The following is a 24,061-nucleotide window of genomic DNA, read 5'->3' as shown; positions in this document are numbered from 1 at the left end:
GGGTTTTGAAGTCCTCGAGGATCGAGGTATTTTTCGCATAGGCCAGTAGTTGCTGTGGCGTCCTCTTGGAGGCATCTTCCAGTGATGCCAGCACTGGGGCGCCCAGGTATCTCCTCCTTGCCCTTAAGAGAGCAGGACAGTTGCAGATGAGATGTTCTAGGGTTTCGGTTGCCCCAGGTTCGTCACATTTCCTAAAACTGTCTCTGTTTGTGATTCCTAGCTTTGTCGCATGCGCCGCAGCCAGGCAGTGTCCCTTTAATATTCCCACTAATAATCTGCAGTCCTTCCGTGGTAGGTGCAGCAGGTAGTGGCTGAGTTTGTCATTGCGTTCCTTGCACATGATTTTCGAGGTTCTGCAGGCGGTGGTACTCCTCCACCTACATTCGGTTTGTGATCCGGCCTGCTTTTCTAGATCGCTTTGCAGCGTTCTGAGGGAGACAGGCACGTTCTCGGTTCTCGTATTCGCCAGCCCGACGCCTTCCTTAGCTAGTACGTCCGCCGTCTCGTTCCCTTCGATGCCCTGGTGGCTGGGAATCCAGTAGATCCGCACTGACTTTGTCGTGCTTAGGGTATCTAGTGCCTCCCTGCTCGCCAAGACATTTCTGGAACTGACTGCGGACGACTGCATGGATCTTATCGCCGCTTGGCTGTCGACGAATAGGTTGACCGCATCGTGTGCTCTTTCAGTGAGAAGAGCGACTTCTGCTGCTTTCCTGATGGCAAAAACCTCTGCCTGGAATATGCTACAATGGTCCGGTAGCTTATATGACAGCCTTATCTCAGGGTCTGTACAGTATAGGCCCGCTCCTACTCCTCCGTCCATCTTGGAGCCGTCCGTATATATATTGAGGTGCTCCGTTTGGTCTCTTCCGATTTTCCAGTCTTCAGGTCCCAAGGATGCAGTTGTTTTTACGTCGAGGCATGTTTGGGGGGTCATGTAATCAGTTGATCTGTTAATTTCCCTTCCAATTGAAGTATGCCCGTATTCTTGTGGCGACATATTTCCTGAAGCGATGAGGCGTTGTGCTGCCTTTCCTGCAGTCAGACGGGCGTGGATGTCTAGGGGTTCGATTCCAAGTAGGGTTTCGAGTGCTTTTGTTGGGGTTGACCTCAGCGCCCCTGTAATACAGAGCAAAGCCTGTCGCTGAGTCCTTTCCATAAGCTTATGATACGTTTTCTTTCCAGTAGCTTGCCACCACACTAAGACTCCATACAGCAGAGTTGGTCGCACCACCGAGATGTAAATCCAATGCATCAGAGCCGGAGATAGGCCCCATGTGCTGCTGAGCATCTTCTTGGATGCATAAAGCGCAATGGTGGCCTTCTTCACCCTTTCCAATACATTGGGTTTCCATGCCAGTTTACTATCCAGTACTGTGCCCAGGTATTTGACTTTTGTTTTTGGGGTTAGCCTAGTTTGATTGATCTTCGGGGGGGTCCATATCGGTACCTTGTACCTCTTGGTAAAGAGGATGAGGTCCGTCTTGTCCGCGTTGATACTGAGTCCTACTTCTTCCGCCCACTCGCGTATCTCCCTGAGTGTTCGTTGCATTAGTGAGCTGAGGGTCGATGGGCAAACACCCGTAATAAGTATGCTTATGTCGTCCGCATAAGCTGTTATTATTGGGGCCTTCCTTTCGTATCTCTTGATGAGGTCGTCGACCACCAGATTCCACAGGAGGGGCGACAGGACTCCACCCTGGGGTGTGCCTCTGTGTGCCTCTTTCACCATGGAAGCGGTGCCCCACTCTGATTGCACCCGTCTGCAACCTAGGAGGTTCCTTATCCACAGGTTGATTGCTGGGTGTGTATTAGTTGCTACCAGGCAATTTTTTATTGCTTCCGTAGCCACGTTGTTGAATGCTCCGGAGATGTCCACGAATACTCCCAGTGCATACTTTTTATTGTGAAGGGCTTTCTCAATGGTAGCTACTACCGAATGTAGTGCGGTCTCCACCGATTTCCCTTTAGTATAGGCATGCTGGTTGGTTGACATCAGTCCCCCTACCTCATTCCTGATGTGTAAGTCCAGCAGCTTTTCTAGCGTTTTTAATATAAAGGAGGTAAGGCTTATCGGTCTATAGTCCTTGGGACTCGCATGGCTGCACTTTCCTGCCTTTGGGAGGAAGACAACTCTCGAGGTTCTCCATTGGATAGGGATATAGCCAGTACTTATACAAGCTGTGAATATTGCGGAGAGCCATGGGGTAATCGCCTCTTTGGTCACCTGCATCATGGCTGGGAATATCCCGTCAAGTCCTGGTGCTTTTGTGCCCGCAAAGGAGTCTATTGCCCAGTGGATTCGCTTGGTGGTTAACAAATCTGTTGGGGGGTGTTGTTCCTCGGTTGCTAGGTCCTGGTGCTCTTTGGCATCAGCGACCTCGGTGCAACCAGGGAAATGTTCCTCCATTAGTGCTGTTAGGGCTTCGTCACTGCCCTCTGTCCACTGTCCGTCATCTAGCTTTAATTGGCTTTGTATGGTAGGCTGCTTAGAGAGCAGCTTCCGTAGCCGTGCGGTTTCTGGTACTTTCTCGATGTTGGAGCAGAAGGTCCTCCACGAGTTCCGTTGTGCTTTACGTATTTCCTTCTTGTAGCTCCTGAGTAGGAGTCTGTATTCCTCATAGACGATCCCTTCGTTCGCTTGTTTGGCGATCTTAAAGAATTCCTTGAGGTTGTCCCTTTGAAGAGAGAGATCCCGGCTCCACCAGAGTGGCTTGGACCTCTTCTTCGTCCTCGAGGGTTTGCACGATGTGTGGTAGGCGTCCAGCAACGCGTTGGATAGGGTCTCTAGAGACTTCTCTATGTCCTCCGCGGATTTCACTGTGCCCGGACTCGCGAGCTTCGAAGTAACTGTCTTTTTAAACTTTTCCCAGTTTGTATTCCGGGGGTTTCTATAGACTATTACCTTCGAAGAATGTTTGAAGTCGCACTTAAACTGAATGTACTTGTGATCTGAGAAGGAGGGTCTTTCAAGGACCCTCCAGCTAGATACCGTAGTACTGTTTCCCGTTGCTAGTGTTAGGTCTAGCCCGTTGGATGAAGTCGGACCCACGAAGGTGTGCTCCTCCCCGAAGTTTGCTATATATAGATTAGTATAAAGTATAAAGTCTAAGAGTGACTCACCTCTATCATTGATGTCGGTGCTTCCCCACACATTGTGGTGGGCATTGGCATCCGTCCCGATGACGAGTTGATAGTTTTTGGTGCCGGCTTCTGTCACCAGGCTCCTGAGTTCGTCGGGTGGTGCGGGTCTGTCGTGAGCCATGTAGCAGGAAGCCACCAGAAGGCGCTTTTCCTCGCTTTCCAGCATCACAACCGTCAGGTCATCCGTGCTGTAATGAGACATAAGGTAAGCATGGATTCCCTTTCGTACGAGTACGACGGTTCTGTTCCTGCTTACCGATGTTGCGTAGGACAGGTTGTGATTTGAGGACTTTAGTCCGGCCACTGAATTGCCTGTCGCAATCCAGGGCTCCTGGACTAGAGCTATGTCGGCGAGCCCTTGCTCCATGGCGATGAGGAGCTCCGCCGACGCTACCTTGCTTTTATGCAAGTTTAGCTGCAGCACACTCAGCATGGTTGGCTGGCTCACTTGCATCCGACGGGTTGACTACTAACGTCAGTTCACCGTCTTCCTCGTCTTCGTCCTCAAGCGCAAGACCCTGGGCGGCCTCCACGATGGACTCGAGACCTAAGTCCTTTTCCACCTCGCCTACCTGCAGGGTATGCGCGTCCTTGTCCTCAGGGTGGCGCTTTTTGAGGCGCAGGTAGACGCTACCCATGCCCCACGCCATCTTCCCGAACTTGGGATACAGCAGATCCTCTGCCTCCTTGTTTATTTGGAGGATCACACATTGGCCCCCCTCGTTGGGTAGTGGGCTACCAATGTGTAGGATCCTCCAATCGGTCGTTGGCACGTCCGCGTTTTGCCGCTGAAGGAGCTTCAGCGCTCGGTCTCCCTGGATTGTGATGGGGAAGAGTACCTTCGCCTTAGGCTTGGACGGGATAAGCTCCCGGTCCACAACCTCCAGCTTGGCCCCCTCCCACATCGCCTCCAGTTGGCAGACCGTACGCGTCAGCCACCTTAGGGTTGGATCGTCGTTGCACTTTAGGATCTTAACCCCATTTAGCCACCCAGCACCATCGAACGTGGGCATAGGGGCCTCGGGGTCTTCTTCAATGTGTGCAAACAGTGCGTCGACGAGACGCGCGTGCACAAGCTTCCACTGTGCCGCTGACATCTTGCCGTTTTCCTCGCTCCGGTCGATGAGTGCCACGATCAAATGTCGTTTGGTCACATCGCTGACCTTCGCGTTCGATTTCGATGGCTTCTTGGCCACTTTCGGTGGAGGGGCTGCACTCTTGGGCCCGCGTTGCCGCTTGCTCGCCGGAGTGTCTTTAATGGCACTCTCAGTCGAGCGTTGCCTCTTGGTGGCCATCATCTCCTCCACCTTATTGGCATATTCGCCATTCGACGCCCTCATCTGTGGCATCTGGGCGTAATGTAGTCGGCCCTCCTCTACTCGCTGCTCGGCCCAGGCTAGCTTGAACTTCTCCTCCTGGGAGATGTCTACTTTACCTTGCAGCCGGCTTTTGATATTGAGGGCCGCTTTGTATTGTGCTTTGGCCTTCATCCCCTCCTTGGAACGCTTCGGCCCTTCCCTACGCAGGGAGCTGGTGCCTGGTTCCGGTGAGCGGAGAAGGCTCTCTTCCTCCGTCCTGCTCATAGAGAGCACGCTCTCCAGATCCGTGTCTGTGTCGACTACGGCATCTGTGCGGCTCAACTTGCAGGCTGCGGAGTGAGTTGTTTTTGTTGTTGTTGTTGTGGCTGTAGCTTTACAACTGACTTGGCCTGCTCCCGCCAAGTCTGAGGTGTGACCGCTGGCGACACGCAGAGAGGATTGCTCCTCCCCGTGCCCGCCGGTGGTAGCAGTCACGCTTCCCACCGACGTTTGGGTTGACATCCCAACCCGTGCTTTATCCTTCTTCGCCTCCATATTTGGCCCGAGGGTCCATACTGGTTAATATTTTTCGGGGGGACCACCCCCTAGCGTTTTAGGCCTGACCGCCAGGCACCTCTAGCCATGGCCCTGGTTCGGTTCCCCCGAATTTGAATCGGGAAGACGCCGGACCATAGCCTTAGCTAGACACTGCATTACCCCGGACAGAGCAAGCGACAGTGCATTACCCTTGTCCCGGGTAATGCAGTGTCCATTGCCCAGCCGGCACCCTCGTGAAGGGTTCAGCTAGAGGATTTTCGCCAGCCTTCCGACCCCATAAAGTATATATATTCTTGATCAGCATCAATAGCTGAGTCGATTGAGCCCTGTCTGTCTGTCCGTCCGTCCGTCTGTCCGTCCCTATTAGCGCCTAGTGCTCAAAGATTATAAGAGCTAGAGCAACGACATTTTATATCCGGACTTCTGTGATATGTCACTGCTACAAGTATATTTCAAAACTTTGCCCCGCCCACTTCCGCCCCCACAAAGAGCGAAAATCTGTGGCATCCACAATTTTGACGATACGAGAAGATGACTATATCTTCTAGAGTGCAAAATCAGAACCAGATCGTATAATTATTACAGCCAGAATCAAGAAAACAATTTCATTCTTTCTCGCTCTGTCTCTCTCTAACACACAGGTTTCATGGTCGGTTTTGCCAATTGCAAAATATGAGTTCAAGGATCTCAGAACCCATAAGAGCTAGAGCAACCAAATTTGGTATCCACACTCCTGTGATCGGACCTTGACCGTTTTGTGTCAAAATTTCGCCACACTCCCTTCCGCCCCCCCAAAGGACGAAAATCTGGGGCATCCACAAATCTCAGAGACTATTAAGGCTGGAGTAACCAAATTTGGTATCCGCACTTCTGTTAGATCTCACTATAAAACGTATATCTCAGAATCTCAAGCAATTGAAAAAACAAAGGCATTTATATCAAGCTGTATAAGCTTGCCCAGGTCGGCTGTTTTTGTTTGCCAGATTTACAATCGTACTTTCATCAATCAAAATAATTTTGAAACACCTTCGAGAAGCATTAGGCAGTCACTATAATGCAACTAAGGCTTTCCTATAATTACTATCCGTCACTTAGAAAGCATTTACTGTACCTAATGCCTCATGATTGATGGTTAAACTTCTCTTTATTTGACAATTGGTCATCATCGTACACCAGCGTTTCGAAAAGACTATAATATTTTTATACTCCATTAATCTTTGGCAACTTAATTTTTGGCAGCTGCCTATGATGCACAGTGTACTTAGTGTGAAGTTTTCCATATCTCGCTGTTGACTTTTAGTTCTTATAGTTGTCAGAAGAGCCTAGTACACACATTTTCATGTTCTTTCCTTGATAAAAATCGGAATACATTTTATCTAATGACCACTGGATATTAAATTGCTTTTCCATATACGCATTAAGAACATCTATTCGAAATTTTATTTCCCCCCGGTTCATGAAATTCTTTATTCGAGTTATATTATTGACAAGAATTTCCCGCTGTTAAAGAAGTTCCAATTCGTCTTCATCATGAGCTGAAAAAGAACTGCCACTGGGTTTCTTGAGAGCCGTAATATACTTTATTACGACAGGTTTATTTGAATTTTATTTTTATACGGTTCGAAGTTTTTGAATAACCCTCGCACCCTACATTTGCATCTGTGTACCAAAGACAAAGTAATTGCGTTGATTTTCAAATCCACTTGATCCACTTCAAAGAGAAATCAACGATTACCGACACAGCGATATGCAGCGACAACAACAACTGCACTATGCGCAAGTGAAATGGCCTTTATGTACCGCAATATGCTGGTAAAGCTCTGGGAACCAATTGTGCACTTTTATGTAACACAGTTTATGTTTTTACTTACACGAAAAAAGATAAATCTAATCTACTTACTTTCAGTAATTATTACTTTAATTTATTACCTTGTAACGGGCTCTGTTGAGTGATGCCAGAAATTAATTTGTATGGTACTAGAGTATAAGTAAAGTTTATACCACTAGAGCATTAATCCAATCCAATCGAGCCGGGAAGTACAACGGGGGGCGCCAAAATATTAGCCAAAATCCTAACTATTACATTATTAATTTCCTTCTTTCGAAAATTGCAACAAAATTGGAAGGTAAGGTGTGGATTGGTTTTATTATTCGACTTAATTCACATTTTATGCGCTTCATGGAGCTCTAAGCATACGAGCTTTTTCCCATGCAAGCGGTAGCGAGTACAGCAAAAGAAAGGGAGAGAGAGCGAGAATGATTTTAACTGCGCTTCATTTATACTGTAATCTCTCATCATTTACATTAATAATTTATAGGTATTTTAATTTCATGGTCATTATTTTTTAGGTGCAAATTTAAGTACATAATTGTTTATAGGAGGATATCGAAATAAATCACCCGTTTCCAAAATAAGTACTTATATTTCTTCTCAATGGCAAGCAAATTGGTATCTAGATAGTATTTCAGGATATTATTCAGAGCATTGTTGCTTGGTTATCGAATAAATCCACTTATCTTTTTAGTGGCAATTCACTGTGATTTGATATTTCTGAAATTACCTTTTTTCCTCGACGACCATGTAACACCAGATTTCCGCTGCAAACCAAACTGACTTTTTCTAATAGATTTGGGGCTTAAAAAATTTTTAACGATTTTTTTTAATTTTTAAGTTTTGGATATACTTTTTTGGACCACTTGCTTAAATAATCAATTCCCACGAGCACATATTTATTTCAACTGTTACTGCTTAAGAATGGGCCTGCTACATCCACTGCAATCCTCTCAAACGGTGCTCCTGAATTGTACTGCCGCATTTTCTGTGACTTCTATCAGATGGTCTTTTTGCCAACGCACAACGATCTCATCGACGGATCCAATAAGTTACTGACTCCTTGCAACCAGTCCAATAGAATCGTTTTTTAATTATCTCGATTTTTCTGTTGATGCACAAGTGCTCGACACTACATCCATTATGGTAATCTTTAATGACTTCTCTGATTCGTTTCTTTGGTAATACCAATAAATCGTTTATGGTTTTCCAATCCTTTTTCTCCCATGCTTGGTATAGGCATCCGTTTTTGAGGTGTAAAGACTTTCCGAGTTGGCCAAAAACTTAATTTTGGCGCTCCCAGTGCCGGATAAGCCAGGATCGTCGCTGAACACAGGATAAGTTTTAATTGTTGAAAAGCTTTTTCTTCTTCTTCTGTGCATTTGTAGCATTGATTTTTAAGCCCGATACTTACAAAGAGTATAGTGGTATATTAGATTTGTGGGAAAATAGATGTGTGTAACGACCAGAAAGAATCGTTTCTGACCACAGGAAGTAAATATATTCTTTATTCTTGATCAGCATCAATAGCCGAGTCGATTGTGCCATGTCTGTCTTTCCGTCCGTCCGTCTGTCCGTCCCTATGAGCGCCTAGTTCTCTGAGATTATAAGAGCTAGAGCAAAGACATTTTGTATCCACACTCCTGTGATATCTCACTGTTACAAGTGTATTTCAAAACTTCACCCCGCCCTCGTCCGTGCCAACAAAATCTCAATATCTTATAGCTTTCAGAATCTAAACCAGATTGTATCATTATAATAATCAGAACTATAATAACCGCTCTGTCTCTCTAACACACACATTTCATGGCCGACTTTGCCTGTCGCTTAGGATGAGCGCTTATATCTCAGAGACTATGAAAGCTGGAGTAACCAAAAATCGGTATCGACACTCCTGTAAAATCGCACCTACACAAGTGTATTTCAAAATTTCGGCCCAGCCCCGAAAATCTGATACATGAAACATGAAAGATACGAGAAAACCAAAAACGCAAAATCGTATCTTTTAGACTGCTGAGTCTGGATCAATTTGCAGTTTCTACGCAAACCACGCGCTTACTCATTCTCTCTCTCTCTCACACACACATACTCTTCGCGCCTACTGACCGAGTATCGAGCATAAATGTAGAGTCGCAGCCGACTCCCAACGTTCCCCCTCGTTTCTTGTCACATTTGCAAACCCAGGAAAAAATCTGCGATAATAGGTGTTCAGTCCCAAAAAACTTCTAAGCTCTTGCAAGTTTTGTGGACAAGGCCAGTTTTGAACTGCCGCTACTTTATCTTTATCAGTGTGGACTTCTCTATTTACTTGATGAGGCCAATATTTAACTATCGTTTGGAAAAATTTGAATTTCTCTGGATTTAGTTGTAGGCTTTTGATCCGTAATCTTCCTAAAGGCTCCGGTTTCACACGATAACTATTCATTTTATTATACCCGATACTCAAAATGAGTATTGGGGTATATTAGATTTGTGGTAAAAGTGGATGTTTCCGACCCCATAAAGTATATATATTCTGGATCAGCATCAATAGCCGAGTCGATTGAGCCCTGTCTGTCTGTCCGTCTGTCCGTCCGTCCGTCCGTCCGTCTGTCCGTCCCCTTCAGCGCCTAGTGCTCAAAGACTATAAGAGCTAGAGCAATGATGTTTTGGATCCAGACTTCTGTGATATGTCACTGTTACAAAAATATTTCAAAACTTCGCCCCGCCCACTTCCGCCCCCACAAAGGACGAAAATCTGTGGCATCTACATTTTTAAAGATACGATAAAACCAAAAACGCAGAATCGTAGAGGATGACTATATGTTCTAGATCGTAAAATCTCAATCAGATCGTATAATTATTATAGCCAGAATCAAGAAAACAATTTCATTCTTTCTCGCTCTGTCTCTCTCTAACACACAGGTTTCATGGTCGGTTTTCCCAATTGCAAAATATGAGTTCAAGGATCTCAGAACCTATAAGAGCCAGAGCAACCAAATTTGGTATCCACACTCCTGTGATATCGGACCTTGACCGTTTCGTGTCCAAATTTCGCCACACTCCCTTCCGCCCCCCCAAAGGACGAAAATCTGGGGCATCCACAAATCTCAGAGACTATTAAGGCTGGAGTAACCAAATTTGGTATCCGCACTTCTGTTAGATCTCACTATAAAACGTATATCTCAGAATTTCGAAAATTTTCTGTCTCTCTCGCACGCACTCTTTGTCGTGTCGTTTAATCTCAAATTTGGTTACTCCAGCCTTAATAGTCTCTGAGACTGTCTGAGATTAGCGGCGTCTGCCGTAGGAGAGCCATACTGACTTAGTATCGGGTATAACTGTAGAGTTGCGGTGTCCGCAGCAACTCACAACGTTCTAAAACCTCGTTTTAGATTCACTTGTTTCGCAGTCTACAGCCATCGTAATCTCTTTTCATGATTCAGAATTTTTTTTGAAAATCCAGTGTACAGCCATAACGGATCATGAAATCCACTTCGATCATGATGTCGTCTACAATATCAGCAACGATAAAATCGTCTTCAAAATTTATAAGTGCAATTCTAAGATCTTTTTTAATCATGTCATTACATGTGCCTCTACACCTGTATCCGTTCGCTGACGTAGACCCATTCAGAGGCTCCACGTTTCCTTTAACTATATGTTCTTCTATTGATTATGAATGAGATGCACCTGTGTTCAAAATTAGTAACAGCTCACTTCCATCCATGACGCCTCTAAAAAAAAGGTTTTTCGAGTTTCGCTCCAACTGGGAAACGAGAATTTTGGGACAGTTCTTAGTATGAGTCAGCGCTTACCCCTCTGCGCAGACTCATTATAGTTTAACAAATCTGTCTCGGGGGTCTCTAGTCCCATCTTTTTGATATCTTTTTTTTTTTTTTGTCTTATTGGTCTATCGCGACATTGTCTCGCCATATGACCCGTTTGGTTTCAAATGAAGCATCTTCCGTTGGATATTCCTTCTCCTTGGGTTCTTGTCGGTCGATGACTATTATTCACCTCAGCTTGTACAGTATGCACTTTTGGTGATGAACGGCATATCAATAGCGATGTTTCATAGGTCAATGCTTGACTGACCACTTCCACGTACGTTTTTCTCTGCATCAGAACCAACCGCGGCCTGTTTCTATGTTCCTGATACCGTCTTGCATCTTTCCAGAAAGTCGGCTGGTGCATCATGGTCGCTATATGTCTGTCACGAACTCTAGAAGCGACTCCTCCATAACGTTGTACTCTGCCCTTCAGCTCAAAGCGATGAACTTCCCGCATGTGGTCTCCACCATACCACCATAATTTATCTGCGTGGGGAATCTGCGTCGAACGCTGAAATTTCGAATTGTGTCATGAAAACGCCAATTGTGTTTTTGGCATTAAAACTAGGTGTACTGCCCGCTCTTATCCCGTAGCCTTTGCTGTAGCTATCACTCTCTCCCTATCATGATGCAATTATACAAGGTGGTCTCGTCGGGAGCCGAAATTCGTTCGTGTTGTCCCTTATGGTCAGTGCATGCCTTCTTGTTGATGATGAAGGTTGTTCACGGACGAATTTTTTAATATATTCTTAACCCTTATGTCCCGACAACAACAAAATTACATATTGCATAATATATAAAAAGCATGTAAAAAAAATACCACAGAATTAGAAATAATATTCATATATTATGTAAAAGAACATTTTAATATAACTAAAAATGTTGAAGAAAAATTATTAATGGCTGCATAAAATTTAAATATTAATATATCAGTAAAATCATTTTATTTTAACATTTTAAGCCTGTTAAGGGTTAATCAACATCAACATATGCCGTCTCACTCACACTTACTATACTATGTGCCTTTCACTCGCACTTATTGCTAGCATACGTTAAAGGACTGAATTTTGCCGACGAGACCACCTTGTATAATTGCATCATGCTCCCTATTATCCAATCTCAAATAACTCTTCTTTCTCTCTCGGTCTTTAAACTTTCTGAGCAATAGCGCTCTCTGTTTAGTAGCTCTCGCTATAACCGCTCTCCTCCCTGCTCCATACAAATGGAATACGCTGTAATGTGCGCCAAAAAAACTTGTAAGAAACAGATCACCCACGATCAGCCGAATATCCCCTGTTTGTTCTGTCCCCCGGCAGCGTAATGCACGCAAAATGCGCTGGATTTTCTGGCCTCGTGAGTGATGTTATAGTTAAACGTAATGGGTTGTATTACAGTTGCGAGGCATGCCGTGCGGTGGAGAATAATATAGTGGCTTTTATGAGGCAGACGCGGAAGGGCTTTAAGGAGCTGACCGTTGGTTTTAAAAAGCAGTACGATCGGCTCCTAGCCATGGAGTCTCAATTTGGCAGTCTGCATCTGCTGAATTAATCTCCGAGGCGTAAAAAGGTAACTCCGCGGGATCTGCAAGTGCCAACAGCAGCAGCCACCACAGCTAATAGGCCTGTGGTGCCTAAACCACTGGTGGGAGTCCCACCAAAACGACAAGTTTTTGACCTCACATCTAATGATGTAATTGCTTTTATTCAAAGCAAAATAAAAGCCGTGGGTTTAAAGGTGAAGAAATTTAACTTCTCTTAAGCCAGGGAGATAGCCTCGTTTAAGAAAAGAATCTCCCCAACTCAATTTGACACCATTTGCTCCGCCAAATTTTGGCAGGAGCATTTGGTGTTGAAGGAGTTTAAGGCTAAGAAGAAGAATAGGCCCCCCATAACTCTAACAAATCAATCCATTGTGCCACCCTCAACCTCAACTTCCTCTTCCTCATCTTCTCGTCCTGCTTCCACCTCTCCAAAAAACTAACTTTTCTTTTAGTAACTTATCAGATATGTTAGAGGCTTACTTAGTAAACTCAGCATTCTTTTCCGGGATATTGTTGCTGTGTTATTGTGTTTACTGAAACCTGGTTATTGCCGGACACTCTTAGTTCCGAGGTTTTGGCAGGTCGGTACACAACTTTTAGAAAGGACCGTTCGTCTCGACGTGCAGGAAGGGTTCTGATTGCAGTGGACTCTTACTTCACGTCGGAACACTTCACAGTCCAGGCTCAACCGGAACTGGAATTCCTGTGTGTAAAACTGATTCTTCCCGCTTTCGCTATATTCATTAATTGCTCGTATATTCCACCTTCTTCGGATATCTCTATTTATGAGCAGCATTTGTCCGCTTTAACTGCTGTTTCTTCCTCTCTATCAGATAAAGATCATATGATAGTTCTTTGTGACTTCAACTTGCCAGGAACTGTTTGGTGTTCGGTAAACGAGTCTAGTATCCTAGTGCTCATGTCACGAAATGACCCTGTTGACGGCTTGCTTGACCTGTCCCTGTCTCGGATCCGACCATAGTGTTGTTTACCCGAGCCCTTCCGCTCACTATACCTGAAGACGCCTACCATCGTACTTTTTTTACATTTTTTACAATGCTCTTGGCACATTTTTTGATTATTTTGTCCCGCTTTCTTGTCCGATTAGATCTGGAAAGCTCCCTTGGTTTACCAAAGAATTATCCAGTCAAAAAACTTAAAATCAAGACTTTATAACAAATTTCAAGAAGTTGGTTCTCCTACTTCTCACTCTCGCTATGTAATAGCTCGTTCAAACTTTTTAGTTCTTAATGCTCAATGCTATAAGAACTACCTAGTAGACTGCTATTAGTAAACCTCCCATCCTTAGTTAACCGTGGAAAAATGCTTGGTGTGATTTCAATGCACAACTTATTCAGGGGTGACATAGACAGCCCTGATCTGGTGAGCCGCATAAACTTCAGGATTCCTATTAGACTTACTAGAAATTTTATACCATTCTTCCTTCCACTTTGTAAATCGAATTTTTTCTTGCATAAACCGTTTAGTTTACATACACCATACACAGGAGTTGTATTCTAAGATCGGACGAACAAGCGAGGTATGGAGAGTCTTTGTTATATGGGGCTCGTCAAATTCCTTTGACCACCTCTTTATAAACCCAAGCACGCCCATGGCTTTACCATGGTAGAAATGTGTTCAGAAAACTTAAACTTGGGGACTAACATAACCCCAAGATCATCCACAGGGTGATTCTCTCAAGAGAACCACCAAATAGGGTATAGGGAGCCAGCAAGGGGCTAGAACGATGAAATGTCATAACTTTGCATTTCGAGGCATTACGGTGTAACAAGTTAGCACAACACCATGACTGAAAGTTATTGAGATCGGATTGCAAGCGAGAATGAAATGAAATGTCCTTATACTGGACACACAGATTAACATCATCCGCATACATAAGTACTCGAAAGTATGTTAATACCGAAGGCAGGTCATTAATAAAGAGTGTGAAGAGTAAGGGGCCTAGATGGCTGCCCTGTGTTACTCCCGAAGAAACCTTGACTGGTGAAGAGAGGGAGTTTTTGAAGAGGACTCTTTGAGACCTGAAACAAAGATAGCTAGAAATCCATCTCAGGAGGTTGGGCGGAAACCCTAAAAGGTCAAGTTTATGAGCTAAAAGGGAATGGTTTACAGAGTCGAATGCTTTACTAAAGTCGGTGTAAATAACATCCGTCTGTAAGTTACCTTGAAAGCCTTCAATAATGAAAGAGGTAAACTCTAACAAGTTCGTGGTGATTGATCGCCGCCTTATAAATCCATGCTGAGTTGGAGATATAAGTGACTTGCAGAGATGTTGCAAGTGCGGAGTTAAAACCTTCTCAAACATTTTGGGAATAGCGGATAACTTTGCTATACCTCTATAATTGTTTGCGTCAGACTTGCTCCCTTTTTTATGGAGAGGAAATTAAAACGATTCCTTCCAGATCGGGCGGAAGCAAGAAGAATCGATGGACAGGGTGAATAGTTTAAGCAAGGGTCCACACAGAGCCACGGCGCAGTACCTGAGTACACAACCTGGAACCCCGTCTGGACCCGGTGAAAACACCGGCTTAACTAGTCGAAGATCATGAAGTAAAGAACATTCATTTAACAAGGGACTAAAAACTTGTTCGACCTCGGTAAACCGTATGGGTACGGATGAACATAGTAGCTTTCCTCAGAATGGGTGGTTTGGAAAAATTGGGCAAAAAGATCGGCAATTGCCTGATCATTATTTGCCAAGGTATTTCAAAATGATAGCGAGGATGGGTGTGCGGACGTTCTACGCTTACTGTTTACGAAGCAGTAAAACTGTTTAGGGTCCTGAGAAAAACGTATCCTGCATCGAGATAGGTAGTTCTTATAGTTTGACCGAGCTATTACATAGCGAGAGTGAGAAGTAGGAGAACCAATTTCTTGAAATTTTGTATAAAGTCTTGATTGTAAGTTTTTTAGACTGGATAACTCTTTGGTAAACCAAGGGGGTTTTCCAGATCTAATCGGATAAGAAAGCGGGACACAAGAATCAAAAAATGTGCCAAGAGTATGGTAAAAAGTGTTTGTGCCTTTTATGACATCAGTGCACAAGTACAAAGCGGACCAATCAAAATCCCTAATGAGTAAGCTTCGCAAACTCGGCTTTACCAAAGCGACGGACACGTTCAGGTAGCGTATTCGACCGATCCAATACAGTTGGTCCTATATCTAGCGAAACTTCGAAAGTAGGATGGTAGGCGTCTTCAGGTATAGTGAGCGGAAGGGTTCGGGTTACCAACACTAAGGTCTCGGATTATGCTCGGATTATTATTCCCTCTACCATGTTATATCCACCACTGATTCTTTTCCTCTTAATAAATTACTAATCCTTACACACCTTTCTCGTAATTAGTAATTGTAGTGGTTTATGTATTAATTAACGGCAGCGGTCAGCAAGCCGATCTTCGAGACGATTTTCCACTTGCCGAATCCCCTCGTTAAGGCGTGTGATCTCTGCATCCAGGCACTGAACTGCTTGTAAGTTTTCCTGGTCATAGCTTCTAATTTCTGTGATTAAGCTTCACTTTGATCCTTTACTTGATCTTTCACTTGCATTATCATCTGTTGCTATTGCTTTTGGTGACCTTGAAGCTTCATCGCCTCGCCTTAATCCTTAATCTGCAGCATCATCTGTTGCGGTTGGTTACCTAGACCCGTGCAGCATCATCTGGTGCAACATCGCCATCAATTGGTCATTGTCCGCCGCTGGCTGATTCTCCTCCACTGTCGACCTGGAGCATTGCTCATCTAAAACTTAGAATCTTCGACATTGAGACCTGCTCTCTCCAGTGCAGCTTTCAATTGCATCTGCAGTTCAGCTTTCAAGCCGCTCGTCAGTAAGCCCCGCTTACCCTATTCCTTCATTAGCTGCTCAACTAAAACCAACAGAGAATATTTGTATTATACAGAGAGACTCCGAGCGACCCCCACTCCGAGCCAAGACTGACTATTTTTAATATAATCCGGCATGACAACTATAGACAGCCTTCTTAATCTCCATTCTTTACAATACTTTCAACAAAATGTTAATGGCAGGCACGGCTATTACTGCGAAGACAGAAGAAAAAAACGAGGGTGAACGATGTGAGTGGCTGCTGCTACCGCAACTCTACAAATACAAATACAAATCCTCAAAATTGATTTGTTCCTTTTGGTTAAAATAATGATACAATCTGATCCAGATTCGATAATCCGGTAGATATGGTCATTCTCCATGATTGAGCGTTTTTAATTTTTCTCGTATCTTTAGAATTGTGGATGAGACAGATTTTCATCATTTGTGGGAGCGGAAAGGGGTGGCGCGAAATTTTGAAATACACGTGTAACAGTGACACATTACATTAGTCTAGATACAAAATGTCGTTGCACTAGCTCTTATAGTCTCTGAGCACCAGGCGCTCATAGGGACGGACAGACAGACATGGCTCAATCTCCTCGGCTATTGATGCTGATCAAGACTTACATAGTTTACGGGGTCCACAAATCTAATATCCCCTATTCTCATTTGTAGTATCGGGTATAATTACCCGGGTAAATTACCCGCATTGGGCATATGATAAAAACATATATGAACATAGAAGAATAAACTTATATAATTCTTTGTTTTTAGCGAAAAATTTACAAGATTCTGCCAGTGGAAAAATTTGGAACTAAATATTCAAGTAAGTACAATATTCTAAATTTAGACAATTGAATAATATTTTTAACAAAAAATACAATTTGAACTCTAATTTGACAATAATATATATGTATTAAGAAAATCAAAAACACCGAGACATAAAGATAGTCATTGCCAGTTTGCCTAATCCGGATCAGATCTGATTATTATCGCCAAAATGAACAAATCAATTTGCAGTGACTACGCAAATTGTCTCTCTCTCGCACACACTATTCGTTGTCGGGACGTCGGGATTCAAAAATTGTCTAATGAACTACTATTATTGTACCTGGTACTCGGAGAGTATAGGGGGATATTAGAATTGTGGTAAAAGTGGATGTGTGTAACACCCAGAAGGAAGCGTTACCGACCCCATAAAGTATATATTAATTACATTAAATTATAGATAGTGGTGCAGCCTAAGGCAGCACTGCCCACAGTCGTTCTTTCGTCTCTCTATAGCGCCATCTTCGTTCCTTCAGTTCTCTCGAGCTCTATCTATCATTCGTCCTCGGCTTAGCTACATCCCCGAGATTCTTCTATCGCTTTCTCTCGTTATCTAAATTTATTTTTATTTATTTTATGCATTTAGTCTTGAGCAGATCGTCATAACTAAATCTACATGACGACGTTCTTGCAACCAACACACGTACATACGAGGGTGGCCTTATAAGTACTTATTGTGTATCCAGATTCTTTGGATATCGCATTCTTACAAGTGTATTGCCGTTATCTTATCTGATGGGGAAAGAGATTTACTATCGTGTAGTTTATTCTTTTAGACGACTGTTGTTAAAACTTCAGACGAATCGGACTCGTATTTTTTTTTTTTACCACGTGTGGAAGTTGGCTTGTTCCCTGATTTTATAAAAATGTAAAAAGAGCAATATCGGTCGGTGATTCGATTCTTATTTTTGAAAGGGAAATTGCGCAACGAAAGCAAAGAGCGCTGGGATGCTGCGCCGAAGAACAAGCGCAACTGTGAGACCACTTCAGAGCAGTGCTTGACGCTGTTTGAACGCAATCCGAAGGGCTTTCTGCGTCGTTTCTTGACCGTCGACGAAACATGGATCCACTGGTACACACAGTGGACTTTACCTGGCGAACAGGCTCGAAGAAGGCGAAGACTGTCTTATCGGCCTGAAAGGTGATGGCAACCGTTTTCTGGGACCACAAGGTGAGATCTACATCGATTACCTAGAGAAGTGAAAAGATCACACGGCTCTACAAGAAGGATTTATGGCGCCGATTCGACGCCGAGTTGCAGAAAACGAGTCGAGAAAACGTATTTTTCAGATGGGCTAAAGGAGGCTATGTTAAGAAATAAATCGTCACTTTTCCAAAATTTTCGTTTTTCTTTTTCAGGCTAAGTACTTATCAGACTACTTATCGCTTTCGTCTAAAAAATATGTGTTACAATATAGATGTAAAGGACAAGGTATCAAGTAGCTAATACTATCCTGTCTAATTAACTTTGACCTGTTATTCGATCTAAACATAATTTACAAACGATACTTTTTTATTTTGGACGTTGACATGCAATGACTGCATCTTTCAAAAGGAGAAGCAATTACTACATCATCAAGTGGCCCGTGCGACACCAGCAAAAGACTGTTACGCGCGGATCCCAGTCAAAACGCAGGCCTCCTCCCGCCCAACCGACCGATTGTCGCTGCCGCATGATGCGCGACGTGGTAACCGAACCGAACGCGAGCATGCAGGAAAGATAGCTGTTAGACTAATATGCGAGGAAAATTGGAAGTAAACATTACTAACTACTAATTACTAAAACATTACATTACTAAGCATGCCTTTAAAATACAAATACCACTACAATTACTAATTATGAGCAAGGTATTTGAGTATTAGTTTTTCAATAAGAGGAAGAGAATTAGTGGTGGATATAATATGGTAGAGGGAATTATAATCCCAGTATAAGACTCTAAACGGTTCATGCAAGGAATAATTCGATCTACAAAGCGGAAGGAGCAACGGTATAAAATTTCTAGTGAGTCTAATAGGAATCGTGAAGCTTATGCGGCCTAACAGATCAGGGCTGTCTATGTCACCCCTGATCAAGTTGTGCTAAGTTAACTAAGGATGGAAGTTTACTAACAGCAGTCTACTAGAGTAAGTTGGGGTTCTCACATCCGCATCCCAGTTAAGGCCCCGCTGAGCAAAGAGTAAAAAGTTTTTCTGTACTGTGTACTGAGGGCATCATACACGGGAGCCGTATTTTAAGATCGGACGAACTAGCGAGCTATAGTCGTCAAATTCTTTTGACCACTTCTTTATAAACCGAAGCACGCCCATGGCCTTATTAACCATAGTAGAAATGTGTTCGGAAAACTTTAACTTTACGTCTAATAAAATACCAAGATCATTCACCAGGGTAATTCTCTCAAGAGAACCACCACATAGGGTGTAGGGTGCCAACAAGGGGCTAGAACGACGAAATGTCATTACTGTGCATTTCGAGGCATTAAGGTGTAACAAGTTTGCACAACAGCATGACTGAAAGTTATTGAGATCGGATTGCAAGCGAGAATGAAATGAAATGTTCTTATACTGGACACGGAGTTTAACATTATCCGCATACATGAGTTCTCCAGAGTATGTTAATACCGAACTGAAAGTGTGAAAAGTAAGGGCCCTAGAAAGTAAGTAACATCCATCTGTAAGTTACCTAAAAAGCATAGCTCGCAAATAACTGTTGACACTTTCGGCGTGTCTGATAAAAACCTCTCATTGACGGACACATTGAGAAAATGGACTGAAAAGACCCGATCAAATCTGTTTTTGCTCAACTCGCTCTTCGCTCAAGCAAAGACAGATTTTTTCACTTCTCTTTTGTTCCTGTTTTTCACTGAGCATCTTGCCGCGAGTGAACGAACAAAGTGTCTTTTGCGTATGTATGCGTGCTTGTACGTGTGATGCTTATGGCAACTATCAATTTTTGTGAATTCTATACGGTTTGACTTTTGGAGCTTAAAATGAATCGTGAAAAGCAAAACGAAAATGTTCGTTTGCCAATTTTGCAAATAAATATACATATTACAATACAATAGCCCAAAATATGCGGAAAACATGAATAAATAAACATATACACGAAAAAAAAACTAAAAACACTTTACTCAGACACTTTTTTGGTTCTGCTCATCTAAAGACACTTTTGCTGTGAGCGCTTGACCAAAGTGTCTTTCTAAGTTGTTATTGTGAGACACGATCGTGTGTCGGGCTCACCCGAAAACCCGAAACACATAACACAAGCGAAGAGACAAAAAGTGTTCTGCTCAGTGAGAGACCGTGTCTTCGTGGTCTTTTTCGGTTTTGTCAGTGACGAGACAGCAAAGGGAAAAAGTGTTGACCGTCGTTTGCGAGCTATGCTTAAAAGCCTTTAATGATGAATGATGTAAACTCTACCAAATTCGTGATGGTTGATCCCCGCCTTATAAATCATGGCTGAGCTGGAGAAATAAACGATTTGCAGAGGTGTCGCAGGTGCGGAGCTAAAATCTTCTCAAACATTTTTGTAATAGCGAATAACCTAGATATACCTCTATAGTTCTTTGCATCAGATTTCATACCTTTCGCACGCAAAGGAACAATAACGACTTCTTCCAGATCGCGGGGAAGCATGAGGAATCAATGGACAAGTTGAATAGTTTAAGCAAGAGTCCACACCGAATCTGGGTCCAGTACTTGAATACACAGCCGGGAACTCCGTCAGGACAAGTTGAAAACACTGGCTTAACTAGTCGCAGCTCATGAAGCAGATAGCTATCATTTAGCAAGGAACTGAAAATGACGTCTGACCACGGTAAACCGTTTGGGTACGGCTGACCGGAATAGCTTTCATAAGAATAGGTGGTTAGGAAAAATTGGGAAAAATGATCGGCGATTATATGATCATTATTTGCCGACGTATTAAGAAATGAAAGCGATGATGCGGAGGTGTGCGGAAGATTTACGCTACCTGTTTACGAAGCAGTACAACTATTTAGGGTCCTGAGAAAAACGTATCCTGCATCGAGATAGGTAGTTCTTATAGCATAGAGCATTAAGAACTAAAAAGATTAACCGAGCTATTACAAAGCGAGAGAGAGAAGTATCAGTAAAGAATAAACTTCTTTAAATTTTGTATTAAGTCTTGATTTTAAGTTTTTTAGATTGGATAACGCTTTGGTAAACCAAGGGGGTTTTTCAGATCTAATCGGACAAGAAAGCGGGGCACAATGCCTTGTATGACATCAGTGCACAACTACTAAGCGGACCAATCAAAATCCCTAATGAGGCCATTAAGCTTCTCAAACTCGGCTTTACGAAAGCAGCGGACACGTTCAGATAGCCTACTCGACCGAACCAATTCCGTTGGTCCTATATCTAGCGACTCTCCGAAAGTAGGATGGTAGGTGTCTTCAGGTATAGTGTGCGGAAGTGCTCGGGTTAACAGCACTACGGTCGGATCCGATACAAAGCACAGATCAAGTAATCGACCCAAGGAATTTTTCGCATGGTTGACTTGAGACAGGGACAGGTCAAGCAAGCCGTCAACAGGGTCATGTCGTGACAAGGGCACGAGGGTTACTAGACTCGTTTACCCAAGACCAAACAGTTCCTGGCAAGTTGAAGTCACCAAGACCTGCCAAAACTGGGTTCGGTAAACACAATAACGTGGGAAGCAAATGCAACAATATCCCAGAAAAGAATGTATGACTCCTTGATGGTGAAAATAATATTTCCCATCTTCTTTGGACTCTACCATATGTCCTAAGTTTTTATATTCATGCATAAACTTTATGTAATTTTCTTTTAATTTTTTATTATTGCCGAACTTTTTTTTCTAAACTGTAAAATGGCGCCATAGCTTGTGGTTTTCAATATCCTAGATCCCTTTCCTTTTTAAATGGTATTTTAACCACATTCCTGCCATTGTCTTCTCTTCTTGTTGTTTTCAAGAAAGTTTCTCGCAGACATCTTCTATGTCATTCTTTTCACTTTCCAATTCGTAGAACCGCTCTAAGTCCCCAACTTCAATTGTTGTCGCCACCATCAATTTATTACCTTTTAATTTGGTGCAACCGGATATAATCCATCCGGATTCTGTATTTCGACCAAGTATTCCGTCTCTTTTCACTACTCCGTCTTTTAAAATATGGGTATACAGATGTTAAGACTTTAAAAAAAAGTCTAGACATTTGCGAGTTGAGTTATAAATTCAAACTAAATTTTATTTATGTATTATTTATTTAGGTAAAATTTTGCATTCTATTATTATCGTTAGACCTACGCATAGGATACATTTTACTGCTGGTATCTATTTGAGTGCATGCTTACATTAGTGTTATTTTAGGACTACATTGGTTATGTATTTTCTTCACTTGTGTTTTGTTGTAGTATCTTTTAATGGGCTGCAGATCTCTGTTTGCACCCTAACAGTCAGAGTCTTCTTTATGTGATTTCTTTAGAGATCGGTTTTTGGTTATATGAGTGAATGTGTACAATAATATGTTCATTTGTGAACATTCTGCAAGGGGGCCGAAAGTGTCATGACATTGGCGAAAATATGTTTATGTTTGAACATTCTGCAAGAGACCGAAAGTGGCATGGTTTTGTATTTTGATTCTTGTGAACCTTGTTGAGTTTTCTTTACAGCTATAATTACAAGTTTGTAAAATTATTTACAGTCAATTACAGTGGGTAGGAAGGTGCTATCGTTTGCAGTCTTCGTGTTACCTTAATTATTCTTATGGCATAGATTATTAATATTATTATAATGATTCCGATAATCAAGGCCTCATGTCTCTTAACTTATACATTTCTTCAGTATAGTTACTTAATGGTACTGATAATGGCATTGGTGTTTACTGGAACTTTGTAGAGCCAGCTACCCTTCTTTTCTAATTCGAACCAAAATGACCTTATCTGTGCTATCTTTTGATTAACGCAATGACTTTATGGTATATTTTGAAGTCATTTCTGAGTCTTGCTATTCTGACTCAATGCCAGCTAATGGAAAAGTTTTAGCTATGAGTTGTTTTATCAACCCGTATTGATGTTTTATAGCTACTACTCTGACTCTATCGTACTTACCTTTATGTATTGCTTACATTTTTCCCAAGAGCCATCTAGCTTGGTTACAGGTTTCATCCTTGATTAATACATCCTCTCCTTTTTTAATGTTCGGCATTCCTATTTTCCATTTATTTCTTTGTTGCAGTGTGTGCAAATAATCTTTCCATTTAACCCAAAACTCTCTTTTCATTTTCTGAATTAATCTCCACTTATCCAGGTTCCCAATTTGTTCCTCTGAAATTGTCTCAATCGGCCAAATATTGGCCTTCCAATAATGTGATGTCCTGGTGTTAATATATCCAGATCGTCAATATCATTTGTAGCTGTAATCAAAGGGCGTGAATTTAGTACTGCTTCAATTTGACATAATAGAGTTGCCATTTTCTCATAGGTTAAATTATTGTCCGCAATTACCCTTTTTAAGTGATATTTCACTGATTTTACCCCAGCTTCCCAAATACCTCCGAAGTGAGGTCCTGCCGGGGGAATAAAATACCACTCGATCTGTTCTCTTTCTAATATTGGAACCACTTTAATGTTGTCTTTGAGGGCTCTTTGGTATTCCTCGTCTAATTTGCGCGAAGCTCCCACAATGTTTGTTCCATTATCGGACAAAATGTTTGCACATTTTCCTCTTCTTGAGAAAAATCTTCTAAGTGCAGCTAGAAATGTATCTGACCGCTAAAAAGTTCATGATCGGCATAATTAGACCTACATATGGGTAAACGGATAGGTCTAAAAGTACGGGTAGGTCTAGATGGAACGGCCAAGTCAATCTGACCTAAGAGAGTTTGGGAGTCAACAATCCCGAGAAGGAGCTTGTGCACGAACATTACGCCATTGCATATTCTGCGATGGTGCAACGATGGCTGGTCAATAAGATTTAGCCTAGACCGGTAGGGTGGCAAGATTCTCTACCCGAGTCCCAGTTAAAGTTACGAAGGGCAAAAATTAAAACTTGCTTTTGCACGGATTCAATAACAACCTGCTGCTCTTTATATTGGCTCCACACACAAGAACAATACTCCAATATAGGACGTACAAACGATATGTACAGTTGTTTCGTAACGTACGGGTCGTCAAACTCCTTGGACCAACGCTTGATGAACGCTAAAACACCCTTAGCTTTAT

General features: G+C 42.7%; 1 protein-coding gene across 3 annotated transcripts in view; it reads left to right on the top strand.

The window, feature by feature from the left end:
* Window positions 1-24,061, top strand: part of LOC117188156 (G protein-coupled receptor kinase 1) — a 316,657-nt gene that overhangs the window by 120,678 nt on the left and 171,918 nt on the right. For 2 of the 3 annotated variants that reach the window (XM_033391573.1, XM_033391572.1), the window contains exon 7: window positions 16,808-16,859. In XM_033391573.1, the coding sequence (XP_033247464.1) occupies window positions 16,808-16,859 (52 nt within the window). Of the gene's footprint in view, window positions 1-16,807; window positions 16,860-17,776; window positions 18,248-24,061 lie in introns of those variants that run through there. The other variant, XM_033391574.1, reaches the window with a different exon arrangement.

The sequence above is a fragment of the Drosophila miranda genome, chromosome 3 (genome assembly GCF_003369915.1).
Source record: "Drosophila miranda strain MSH22 chromosome 3, D.miranda_PacBio2.1, whole genome shotgun sequence".
NCBI lineage: Eukaryota > Metazoa > Arthropoda > Insecta > Diptera > Drosophilidae > Drosophila > Drosophila miranda.
The sequence above is the reverse complement of the archived record's forward strand: the minus strand, read 5'-3'. Positions and strand labels throughout refer to the sequence as shown.